The 13378-nt window shown below is 48.9% G+C and overlaps 1 protein-coding gene across 1 annotated transcript in view; it reads right to left on the reverse strand.

Annotated features, from left to right (window-relative positions):
• N4BP2L1 (NEDD4 binding protein 2-like 1) overlaps nucleotides 1-6323 on the reverse strand; it is a 23162-nt gene extending 16839 nt beyond the window's left edge. The window contains exon 1 of the mRNA XM_006877850.1: nucleotides 6163-6323. Within this exon, the coding sequence (XP_006877912.1) occupies nucleotides 6163-6323 (161 nt within the window). The remainder of the gene's footprint in view (nucleotides 1-6162) is intronic.
• Nucleotides 6324-13378: the final 7055 nt, after the last annotated feature.

A 13378-nucleotide genomic window follows, 5' to 3' on the forward strand; every position in this document is an offset into this window, starting at 1 on the left:
GAGGCTTTCTACTCCCATAAGGATTTATACCCTTGGAAACCCTGTACAGGGTCGCTATGGGTCGGAACCGACTCGACGGCACTTAACAACAACAAGTGACACAGTAGATGACAACCTAGGAAACCCTCTGGGGCAGTTCTCCTCCATTACACCAGGGGGCGCTGTGAGTGGATGCTCTATAAGAGTATATATGAGTATATAGTGACACAGTAGATGACAACCTAGGAAACCCTCTGGGGCAGTTCTACTCTGTCCTATAAACTCTCTCTGAGAATCAAATGGATATATATTTTTATGTTTTTAACTAGTGATGCTTTGAGCATTGTATTCTAAGATCTTTCTCTACAGGATGGAATTGCCAATAGTTACTGAATCGGCTGCTTGGGGCCAGTGATTTTATGTTCATCGTTGGGTGGGTCAGGTTGGACAACAGCTCAGACAAGGGGGCTGAGAATAGTTGCCAAACTTGAAGACTGCCCTTAACTACTCTGAATTGCACAATGACTGAATTGGTTCATGTTCCACTGTGTACATTTCTCAAAAATTTTATTAGGTTTTGTCGAGTCAGTTGTGACTGATCCAGACCCTGGAAATCTTTAAGGGCGCAAGACGTCTCATCTTTCTTCCACTCAATGGCTAGTAACTTCGAACTGCTGACCTTGAGGTTAGCAGCCCAACTGGTAACTGCTATGCTGCCAGTACTCCTTAATTACTGGTGGTGCCTTTAATTTCACTTTTACAAAAAGAACAAGTAACACACACTTGTAGAAAACCTAGGAAATACATCAGATCCTCCTGTTGGTCCAGAATCCCATTCTAAATAAAGAAAAGTCTGCTTCTGATGTCAGCAACCATGTTCTTTAGACACCAAGACCTCCTTTCTTTGAACAGAAAATGTGACACTGTGTGTGTGTGTGGCAGGAGGCTCATCAACTGAACGAGGTGCACGTGAAGACATCCACCTGTGTCATCATGCATGACTGCACACCCGACTAACCAGTGCTCTGGGTTACAATCATTAAAGTGGTTCCTGTTTGGCGCCTAGTTAAAACTCTGTAAGGAGAATTCCTCTCCTTGCCCAACCATTTCCTTAGGATAAACTCCTGGAAATGACAAGCACCCACTATAGACAGACCTTGGAGCTACTGTGGGCTCCGTCCAGACAACCACAATAAAGTGAGTAGACTGGCTGGTTCGTTTCCCAGTGCGTACCAAAGTGATGGTGATTCTATTGTCGCCTACAAAGTGTGCCATGTTGTGTTGTGAAGTGCCACTGAGTTAGTTCTGACTCACGGTGACTCTGTATAGGGTTTCCAAGGAGCAGTTGGTGGGTTTGAACCTCTGGCTTTGTAGTTCAAACAGATCTTGAGGTGCAGTGCTGATTTATCACTATAGCACCTGATGAAATAAATTTGGTGTATCGGGAAACAACCTAAATGAACACAGTAATCCAAAGTGAGCACACAGTTGGAAACAGTGCTGGCAGACTTGCTTGACTCAGGGTGGTCAGAGACCGCCTGTTTGCAAAAAAACCCCACCATAGAACATCTGCAAAGTGCAATCAAGAAAACACAGGAAAATGAGGTTGGCCTGTGTAGAGATTTTAATTTAACAGGACATTTTTTTTTTTTTCATGAAATGTTAAGTGTCGTTGAGTTGGGACACTTTCTAGCAGAACAAGACACTTCCGGGACCTGCACCATCCTCGTAACTGTTGCTGTGTTTGAGCTCACTGCTGTAGCCACTCCACCCATGCAGTTCCTTGGGGAGCTTCCTCTTTTTCATCGACTCTCTCACTTTACCATCCGGGGACTGGTTCCTCCTAATGACAGCTCCAAAGCCCATTAGATGAATGAAACAGGAATGGCTGAGTGGATTTTAGGGAACATGCTGTATTTTCAGCACTCTGATGTACAACCGTGTACCACAGAACGTTTGTTAGTTAGTGCAAGGCCAGACCGCATACACGCCTATGGTCCCAAAAAGTTTTAACAGAATTCAGAAATCTATGCAACAACTTTCCTCACACAACATGTGTACCTCATGTCTCTGCATAGACAGTAGAGACACAACCCTTAGCGCAAGTTTGAGGAGTCATGATAAACGCCTGTGTTCCTGGCTTCCACAGGTGCTGTGCTGAGCTTCCTAGCTGAAAAGTGTACGTAGAAAGCAGCATCTGACTTAGTGCACATTACATCTCGTGAGTGTTGTAGTGCTATCTCTGTCTAATTTTCTTTTGAAAATATGACTGTGAAGAGCATCCTGGCTCCTAAACATGGCTAAACCAGTGCTAATGAGAGAGAGCAGAGCAAGAGGCAATAAGTATCGATTATGAAGTGGAACAAAAGGCTGTTAACACAAGAAGGGGAAATCAGTGAAGGCTGTTGCTCCAGATTTAGGCATGTTGACAATCACAAAGGTCCTCAAAACCAAAGGGGAAAAAAAAAAAATCTCCAACCTGTTAGAGGCGTGTCTCCCCTGCAAGCTACAGGTAAATGAAAATTCAAGAGACTTGTGTCAGACCGGGGGAAGACGCTAATGACCTGGATTGAGCGCCAACAGGAAAGCACAGTTGAGGCACAAACCTTGTTCAAGATACTTAGAGAATGAGCAGGATGTGAGTAAGACAGGGCACTTGTATGGGTCCAAAACACACAGCATCCTGTTTCACAGAACATATTGTGGACATTAAACTACACACGGCTGTACTTAATTTTTTAAAAATTCAGACTAATCCCAACTGCTTTTATTTAACATTGTTGTTGTCGTTGTTACGTGCCGTCGAGTCTGTTCCAACCCATAGCGACCCTTATAGGGTTTCTGAGGAGCAGCTGGTGAGCTTGAACCACCAAACTTGTGGCTCAAGCAGACTTTGCAGTCCAGTGTATTAACTTGCAGCGCCACATTTAAATAGAAGTTCTCCACACCCCAGCTGCTTCAAAATAGGAAAACATACAGCTGTCAAAAGCACAGAAATTTCACATGGATTGGGATAAAATAAGATGATAATTTACAAAATAGTTTATTAGCTTTTTCATTAAATAAGAAACAAAGATGAAGCAGAAATCGATGAGTGAGACTGCATTTGGAAAAACAGATCTCCTGCACATTTGAAAGAAACTAAGTGTTGATTTTTTGGATTCAAGAAAGACAAGTTCCCTATAGAAACCTTGGAAAATGACAAAGAAGGGAATAGAGAAAATATTAATTCGCCAGGATCTGACACTCCACTCTGCGGTTTACTCGTTTCTGTGTGTATTTCTACCAGTTCACTAAGGCTCTTCTCGCAGCCACGGTCCCTCCTGGGACTTCAGCCCCACAGAGCTTGGACAATGAACGGCCAGCCTTACTTACACCACCCAGCCCACCCCAGAGCAATGCCAGCACAGTCCTACTCCCCAGAACCGCCAACACACAGCATCAGCCACTCCTTCACTTTCGAACCCTCTGAAGATGCCTTCTCGGCACTAACCGTGACCTTTTACAACGTGCATGGCACGTTTAGTTTTTAAAAGTTCTTTGATGCACCCATAACCTTCCCTGGAGGGAGACGGAGACAGAGAAGATGGTTCACTTGGCAGGAGAGAACCAGGCGCAAAGCAGTAGAGTGAGGTCAGAGGTTAGTACCTGGCCATTGCTAACCTTTTTTTTTCCCTTTAAGGTTTTTTGTTGTTGTCAGGTGCCATCGAGTCGGAACCGACTCATAGCGACTCCATTGCAAATGAAGAGTCTGAGGTGCTATAATAAATCATCTAGCCAAACTCCATTATTGTACACACAGTAAGGAAAAGGAGTCTCAGAGAAGCTAGGTGATCTCTGAGTGGATCAAAGGAGCCCTGTGGCACAGAGGGTTAAGCACTGGGCTACGAACTAAAAGGTCGGCGGTTCAAACCCACCAGTCGCTCTGTGAGAGACCGGTGAGGCTCTGTGCTTCTGTAAAGATGGCAGCCTGGGAAACCCTGTGGCACAGTGCCTCGCTGTCCTCTAGGGTCATTATCAGAAGTGAGTGGCCGGCAGTAGGTTTTCGTTGGTGGATCTAAAGGCACCGTCTGTAGATGGCCAATCCAGAGCTCTCCCCAGCGGGCCCGGGAGATGTCCTTTAATACACTGGCTTCTCATCTGCTTGTTGTTGTGGTTATGTGCCGTCGAGTCGGTTCCAACCCATAGCGACCCTGTACAGGGTTTCCGAGGCTATAAATCTTTACGGGAGCAGAAAGCCTCATCTTTCTCCTGCGGAGCAGCTGGTAGTTTCGAACTGCTGACCTTGCGGTTCGCAGCCCAATTCGTAACCACTACGCTACCAAAGCTCCTTTCTCATCTGCTTAGCCACATGTTAACCAGGAAAGAAAATCCTACAAGTGTGGAGTGTTAGCCATCAGGGCACTGAAGGACCAACCCGGGCACCCTGCCTTCTTCGCAGGGGAACACGTGAGGTCCAAAGTCAGAGCCAGGCAGGGCTTCCGCAGTTCAGTCCTACGCGCTCCGCTCGAGCTATGACTGTCCTTCCGGTTGCAGTTACAAACACAATCTGGCTGGAGCTGGAGATGTTGGCTTCCTCCTCTGAGGTGGCAAAGCGAAACCAAACAAGACGGTACACTTAGAAGACACCTAGCTGGTAACAGGTGGCCTCTGTGACAGTTTCAAAAAATAAACACGTTCTGCCGGGCTCCAAGGCCCCCTTGCTTCTCCCCCTACATCCAGCGCCCACCTCATCTTACCAATAGAGATAGAAGTATATCTGAGGACAGAACCCCCACGGCCCCCTAAAGCCACAAGTCCCTTTAATCTGTGACAAGATGGAGTAGTCTTGCTAAAGGCTCCTACTTGTAAATCAACCAAGAAACCTAATATAAACAGGCAGCATATCACCAAGGTCCCGTAGACCCCTAACACCTGGTGAATCCCACTCTCCGTGCCCCATTCAGCTCAGCTCCAGTGTGTATACACTCCCTTGATTCTTCTGGGGTCTCTCTGTCCGCGGAGACTGAAGGCAGTTGGCAGACAAGGAGCCACTCATTGGATGAACATTTCGCCATGCCCATGCAGCATGGAGGGTCAGCTCTGGCCCCAGTGCTCAAGAACAGGACAGAAGATAAATAGACCATATGCCAAGCCCGAAGGCAGACCTGGAGATGAAAATGGAGCCCAGGAGGGCAGACCCTTGGATCGGGCAACGGGCTGGGTAGCTGTCTTCAAGGGCTAGTAGAATCGGTAAACCCAAGGAAGTGGGAGGGCCAGCTGGGCAGGCAGGCTGACAGGCCAGCGATGGCCAAGCCAGGTGCAAAATGCTGCCCTTCGAGGGATCAACAGTTAGATGCTGCTTGTCAGGGAGCGGTGGGAGTGCAGGCTGGAGAAGTGGGCCTAGTGAGGTGGCCTCGGGCAGCGAATGCACAAGTTGACCATGGACCTGCCTGACCATGGACCTGCCTGAGACGCGCTGCTCAAGTAGTCGAATTGGGGCGCCCAAGGCCAGCTGTGTCCAGGGCCGCCAGTTGCCGCCCCCTCCCCCATACACCTGTGCGCCTTCGCAGCTTGAAAAACAAACAAGGGGACTTGGTGCCAGCAGGTCTTCAAAGCAGGCCGCAAGTCCCCTAGCCGCTGGCACTGCGTCCGGCGCCCCCTCCCCAACCCAGGCCCCCCTTTTCTTGCTGCTTGGGTTTCAAACGCCTGTTGACGCACTGTGGCGGGTGCCTGTGTACTGGCGGGGTTTCCCAGCCCGGGCTGGGGCGGCGACAGCGTCCTTGGCCTGGCTGGCACTAGGCCGGGCACGGCCCCCAGAAATGGGCTGGTGCCAGCGGGACTTGCGAAAGGCGCAGTGCCGAGAGCCGGCTACCCGGGCAAGCGCAGCGTGGACACCAACTGGGCGCTCTCCCGCGCTCCCGCCCCGCGGCAACTCCACACGGGCCGGGGGCGCGCGCTCCGAGAGGTGGGCGGCCAGGGAGCGCAGGATCCCCGTAGGGCGCTCCCGGCGGGCAGGGTTCTCCCAGTGGTCGACCAGGAAGCGCGGGTTCCGGGAAGGGAGGGCGCTCGGGCCAGGGGGCGCGGGCTCGGGCTCCGGGCGGGCCGGGGACTCGGGCGCGAACTCCGAGTAGACCCGGGGCGCGGGCTCGAACCCGGGCGGAGCGGAGGGAGCGGGCTCGGGCGCCCAGGCCCCGTCCCTACCTGGCCAGCGTGGTTTTCCCGGAGCCCGGGAGGCCTCGCAGGAGGTAGAGGTGTTTCCTGAAGCTGTGGCGGCGCGGGGGGGTCCGGCGCGGGGGTGGCGGCCGGGGCTGTTGGGGCTGGAGGCTGAGCCTCCCAAAGGATTCCAGAAAACTCTCCTCCATGGAGAGGAGGCCGGCTGCCAGGGTCCGGGTGCCCGAGCCCCGGTCCCTGAAGTCGCGGTCTGGGCCCGAACGGTTGTTTTTGTAGCTCTGGGGCCATGTGATAGATGGAGGGCGGCGCTCCGAGCACGGCTCCTCCTCTTGGCCGCCGGAACCGCACGGACAGGGGGCGCCCCATCGGGACGCGGACCCTCCGACATCCCCTAACACCACCACTTGACTGGCCTGGCCTTTGAAACCCAAATAATTGTAGTTTACCATTAACAAGCGCGAAAAGCATTTTCCATAGCGACAGCTGGGCCATGGCCTCCCCCAGTTGGCGGGCAGGTCAGGGTGGGTAGTACCCCCAGAGCTAACACCACCCAATAGGTCCTGCAGCTGCTTTCCTTCCTTCCTTATTCCCTTCCTCCCTCCCTTTCTTCCTCATCTGCTTCGCAAAATATTCTTAGAAAGCTTTGTTGTCTCTCTCTAACTTGAAATCTCTTCCTCGCCCCTCACTAGCAGCAGCAAACACTAGGTCTGAGCTCCGCGCGGGGGCATCTGGATGTGGCCTTGTCTGGGAACCATTTCAGTCACCAAGGGAAAGTGGCAGTGTCGCCGAGGAAATTTGGAGAAAGGTTTCCAGAATGATTTCCAGGTTCTGGCATTGTTGGACACGGCTTGATCACCGGCACTACTTCAGCTTCAAGAGCAGCTAGTTTTCTGAACCCAAACTCAAGATGCAGGGGTTGAAAGACAAACTGGTCCCATCTGGCACTATGCGGGGAAAGTCCAGGTGGATGGGGGCTTTGGCATCCTGGTGTGACACTGCGGATTAATGCACTGGACTGCAAATTCAGTTTGAACCCCAACGTCCGTGGTTCCAGCTCACCAGAGGCTTCTCAGAAACCCTATATGGTGTCACTATGGGTTGGAACTGACTTTACAACAACGTGGGGGTTTGGGCTGTAATGATTATTGCAAAGTAGATAAATTTGGTTTCTGGCAGCTAAGATATGAATGTTATGAAAAGGCATTGTAGTATGTGACCCTGTATATGTTTGTATGGGTTTGAACCACCAACCTTACAGTTAGCTGATCCTACAGTGCCACACACCAGGACTCCATTGGACAGTGTTGTTGTTGTTGTTAAGTGCAGTTGTGTCGGTCCCGACCCATAGACTCTTTATAGGGTTTCCTAGGAGTGGCTGGTGAGCTTGAACCACTGACCTTGCAGTTCAAACCAACTTTACAGCACAGTGCCACACTAGGACTGTGTTGGGCAGTGGGTTGTTGTTGTTGTTAAGTGCTGTCGAGTTGGTTCCGACCCATAGCAACCCTGTATAGAATTTCCACAGAACAGCTGGTAGGTTTGAACTGCCAGCCTTGTGGTTCGCAGACCAGTGTTGACGCACAGCGCCACATCAGGACTCCTCAGGCAATGCTGTTGTTGTTGTTAAGTGCCGTCAACTCGATTCGAACCCAGAGCAATCCTGTATGGGGTTTCCGAGGAGCAGCTGGTGAGCTTGAACCACCGACCTTGCAGTCCAGATGATTTTGCAGTCTGACTCATGAGCCCACAGCACCACACCAGGCCCTGTCGGGGAGCCTAAAATCAGAGTCATTTGGTGTGTAAACAGTGCGCTTTAGCTCCCAGTTGCCTTTCCTCACAGCACCTCCTCTTGCCCTGGTGCAGACCTAACCCTCGACCTAAGGGAGACGTTCCTCTTGGCTGAAGACCTACAGGTGCCCAGAGCACAGTCTGTTTCCAGTGGGCCTCTCCTCTGAAGGCCACCGGATGCAGGACGTGAGCACTTACACCTGAGGGTCTCCATACACAGCATCCTCAACCCGTCTTTACAGTGGACCCTGGAAACAGAGCTGACTCAGGAAGTAAGTTTTATAGCAGGATTACCCAAAAAAACAGGTAACACCACTGAGAATGACGGTCCTGTAACCAACTGAAGGGCACCCATGCTGGTACCTAGGCCCCGACATGTACAATACCTCACTCTTCTTCATCCTGCCTTGGTCTCCCCTGATGGGCTTTCAGCAATCATGGTTTTGTAACTTTAGTTCTGGTTCTATCTGGACAGAAGTGATTTCGTCCTCACTGTCCAGTGGAGCTGTCAGCCTCACCCTGTGAATGTGGAGCGTGTCTGTCCCTCACTAAAACGGCTCCTGCTTTTGCTTTAAGCAACCCCCTTCCTCCAGATGCTGCTCTGCAACAAAGTCCAGACCTCGGTCAGTGAGTGTGGGAAGGGCTCTTTGTTGAGAAAGTCACCTGCCCTGAGGATCTTCCCTTGATGCTGTGTGAGGGTGTATATGAGAGTGTGAGTGTGTGTATGTTTGAGTGAGTGACAGGATTGTGTGAGTTCATGTGGGTGTGAGTGTAAGACAAAGTGTGTGAGGGTGTGTGTGAGAAAAGGTTTGTGTAACGGTGAGTGTGTACGTGTGTGCATGGGGGTGAGGATGTGTATGTGTGTGTAGGTGGGGTTGAGTATGTGGTTGTGTGAGCTGATCTCCCTGGAAAATCCTTGTCTCAGTATGGAGGACGGGTACTTTCTGGATTCTTCTCAGCTGAAAAGCACTAGAATTTCCAATGGTTTCTCCAATTAGGGCAAAACCATAAAAAAAACATAGTATACATGAATCATAAAAATAATGAAGCTTATGTAATGTATGTACTGGCCCTACGTCTTATAAGAAAGTCCCAGGCCTTTTTTTCATTCTAGAACTGCATTGTGGAAGAAGGAAGCCACTTGCCACATGTCGCTCCTGAGCACTTTAACTGTGGCCAGATGAAAGAGTGCCTTGAGATGAGAAGAAACGGAAGGTGCCTAGCTACTGTTACTGAATGCTTCGATCAAAGTTTCTATAGAATAATCCTGACCAAAGAGGGGAATATGCAGAACAGCATTTTAAATTCTGCAGTCACGAAGCCTTGATGCGCCCCCAAAGCTATAAGCCTTAAACTAGAATACCCCCTAAATTCGTGTTAAAACCAAACAACAGATTAACTTCATTAGGAAAGATCCACCCATCTGAGATGGAGCTACCATCAGCCACTCAGAAGGTCACAGAGGAATCTGAGGGACAGCGAGTTTATGTTCACAGGGGGCAGGTGGGGGCACTGTTCAGAAAGTCAGGATGAGCACAGTGATACAGTGTCACTGACGTGTATACAGGGAGAAACTGGAAAGTAGTGTCTGTCCTGCCGTGTATTTTCTCAACAACAATAAATAAATAACATTAATTTAAAAAAAATACACACCAGATTGCAAAGATGTTGCATGAATAAAGGCATGGGAAGTAAATCATTAATAATTTTAAGTGGTTTGCATCTTGACAAGTTAATATTTGGAGCAGGGATTTGAATGGTTCAAACTGGTTAGTCATGGCCAACTCATCCAAATTGAAACTGGCATGAATTTGTACAATGGGGTGTCCCAGAACAGTAACTGGAATGGGGGAAATGGCAGGTGGTAGCTCTTTCAGGAGCCGATGTGGGACATGGCATTGTTGGGAGTCTGGGCAGAGGAGCACACAGTCAAAGGGACATAGTCAGCGCCATCTTTGAGCTGAGCACCACTGTATACAGTTTCCCCATCAGGAGGTTTGGTTGCTATGCAACATTTATGCTGCCTTAGTTTCTAAGTTTCTAAGGAGATTACATTTCTAGCCAGGCCCACTAATGGTCCGGTTACTCACATTTTACAGATTCCATTTCATACCAGTTACACTTTTTTGGCCATGACCAGACCAGAAAGAATTGGTTCCGAGCTCTGCTTTGGGGCACACTGGGGTAACCTAGTATTAAATTCCTCTCACCTCTGTCTCATCACTCCTTCAAATGTGGCTACTTTCTAAGTTCCATATGTGGCTCCACTGTCTTGCCATTGGATGGGCTTTAGGAGATGTTCCTCCTGCGGAGGGGCTGCGGGCAGCAGGCCGACATGCGGTTGTGGGGGCTGGAGGATGAGTTCAGGTTCTAGCAATGGGGACTTTACTTACCACTAGCAGGTGGACTTCTCTACTAGACGCTGCGGAGTATGAGTGTGTTGTTCACAAAATAGCTTTGGAAAGCCTTACCCTGTGTCTTCGTTCTATAGTGCGGCTCTAACAAAATACCACAAGGGGGTGGTTTAACAAACAGAAACGTATTCTTTCACAATTTAGCCGGGAGACGTCTGAACTCAGGGTGCTGGCTCTCCCTCTCTTTGGGGACCCTGGGGAAAGCCTTGTCTCTTTTCCTTCGTGACTTTTGTGGGCTGGCCTTCACCACCCAAAGTAACAATCCCACTGCCATCGAGTCAATTCCAACCCACAACAACCCTCCATAGTGTTTCCAAGGCTGTAAATCTTTACAGGAACAGACAGTCTCATCTTTCTCCTGCAGAGCAGCTGGTAGGTTTCAACCGCTAACCTTGTGGTAAGCAGCCTTGTGCTTAATCTGCTGTGCCACCAGGGAGGGCTCCCTCTACACCAGGGATTCATTTTAGGAGGGTGACCCAGCATATGCAAGTATATCTTACCCTAAACATGTGACTATTTCTGCAGAAAATGGATGATGGTGCATGTTAGGTAGGACAAATCAGGAGGAAGATTAACCAACCTCCTGTCACTTTAGGTTCGTTTTTGCTGTCAAATTAATGTTCATGCCAAAAGTATCATTATTAAATTTTAAAAAAAAAAAAAACTACTTTTGGCTTTTAGAGTATTTTGCATTTCAGAAATCCAGAAATAGGATTGTGGATTTATGCTTGGACTTAAGGCCTACATTTCCAAACCCACTGTAAAAGCTTCTTACACAGCAGGTGAAGTTCCCGTTCAGCAACTTCTACCCAAGTTGTTCAGTGACACTGGTCACACTCTTCACAATGTGTGGACGGACAGTCTCATAATTTCCTTTCTGGTTCTGTTATCATTCATCTAGTTTCCCTGGCCCCTGACCGTCCCATCTTTGTTTCTCTGGTGACCACTTGGTTTTAACAGGTGATTCTTTTTTAAAGGAGCCCCTTACGCAAAGGTAATAATATCCTTTTCCTTAAAAGGTCCTCTCAGGGATCCGTTTAGGTTCAAGGTTTGAAGGCATCTGAGGGCAGGGAGTCATCCAGTCTCAGTGGCCCAGTAGGTCCGGTCAGATGTGATTTTTAAAATAAGTTTCTCAGATGTTCTGTCACTTATGTTTCCCCAGAAAGCAGGAACAGGTGTTGCAGACTGTATAAAACTGGTCAGAAGTTCGAGGCCCACTGGGCCCGAGTGTTGCAGACAATACAGGCCACAGGCTCTGAGGAACAGATTCTGGCCACTGGGAAGTCATAACAAATTGTTTTTCATCTTAGTGTTCAGTTATGTTTTACTAATTCCACACATGAGCCTTTAGTATCCACAGATAAATGTAATATTTTCCTAAAGCCGAGACTGTAAAGGTTTCAAGGTTAAACCTTTCTCCAAAGGATTAACTGAAAATAGCTTAGCTACTTCCCGGTTCTTTGTTCTATAGACAAAAAAGCCATCCTCCCTAAACCTGTCCCAGGTGCTGGTTATTCAGCCAAGTTCCTGAAAACCTGGCTCAGGAAGCCAAAACAGCGGGACTCCTCCCAAGCCTTTTTTCCTTCCCTCTCACCTTCCCCCAACTGAGCTCAGGGGCTATAGATATTTTAATTGAACCTGAGAAACCAAGTTGCTGGCCTGGGATTCGAACCAGCAAAGCTCGATGTAAAGTTACCTGAATGTCTGGAAAATTACTGATGTTAGCTGTACCTTGTCTTAGTCCCTCCCAGCTTGGTGTGAAGCTCCTCCCCTAAATTAAATGGAGACGCAGGCCGGCCCAGGTGTGCATTACAGGCAGGTGGTGAAAGTGTACAGTACAGATTGGATAACGTGCTGTGCAACTGACTAGGCATGTGTTACTGACCAGCTAGTAAGGGGTGTGTACTGCCCGCTTAGCTAAGATGTTTACCATACAGGACCTTACTGACCTTATGGCTAATATATTCACCACGCCTGACCTGCCGGATGCCAGTAATGCATCCACCCTGGTTTTGGGTTGTCTCTTTGTCTCACTCCTTTTGTCTTTCTGTGTATTCTTTTGCTATCTCTTTCGCCGCCAGATATCTCCTACTCATGAACCAAACACTTGTGAACAACACAACTATGTCGAGGCCAGTCCCCGACAAACAGGGTGGCAAATGCTCCCAAAACTAGAAAATAAAAAGTTCAAATGGTTACCTTTCCGTTGAGTTGTTTGTTATTATTATTACTCAGATAACTGATCTGGAATGGTTGGCCATATCCTCCAGTAGGCAGGGCCCTGATGGGATCCCCTGAGTCAGCCCTGGGCCTGCGAGAAGCTTCTTCAGGTTTGATGCTCCCTGACTTCCTGGTTGGCAGGATTCTCACTGCACCATGAAGACCGTATGTGGGGCACCTACAAACACATAAGTCCAGGCAGGTCCAGACAAAGGGGAAACGGGAATATGGAGTTTATGTGCAGGGCCCCTGCCTCAGTTACTGCTCTGGCACTGAGAGACCCTCCCACACTGTCCCCAATTTCCTCCTTATGCAAATACCCATATGCTGCCATTTACCAACCTCCTGAGCCAGAATCAGGATTCAGCTATCACTAGCTTACAATAGATATGCCATCAAGGAAGTACGTTGACAAGGGCAATAGACTCCTGTCTTACACAGTGTAATTTTAGACACTGCTTCTGCCCAAGGAGGGATTGTTGTTGTTGGGTGCTGTTGATTCCAGCTCATAGTGCCCCCATGTGACAGAGTAGAACTGCCCCATAGGGTTCCTAGGCTGTCATCTATTGTGTCACTATATACTCATATATACTCTTATAGATCATCCACTCACAGCGCCCCCGGTGTAACAGAGTAGAACTGTCCCACAGAGTTTCCTAGGCTGTCATCTATTGTGTCACTATATACTCGTATATACTCTTATAGATCATCCACTCACAGCGCCCCCTGGTGTAACAGAGTAGAACTGCCCCACAGGGTTTCCTAGGCTGTCATCTATTGTGTCACTATATACTCATATATACTCTTATATATCATCCACTCAC

Source organism: Chrysochloris asiatica, unplaced genomic scaffold (assembly GCF_000296735.1).
Source record: "Chrysochloris asiatica unplaced genomic scaffold, ChrAsi1.0 scaffold00638, whole genome shotgun sequence".
In the NCBI taxonomy this organism is placed as follows: Eukaryota; Metazoa; Chordata; class Mammalia; order Afrosoricida; family Chrysochloridae; genus Chrysochloris; species Chrysochloris asiatica.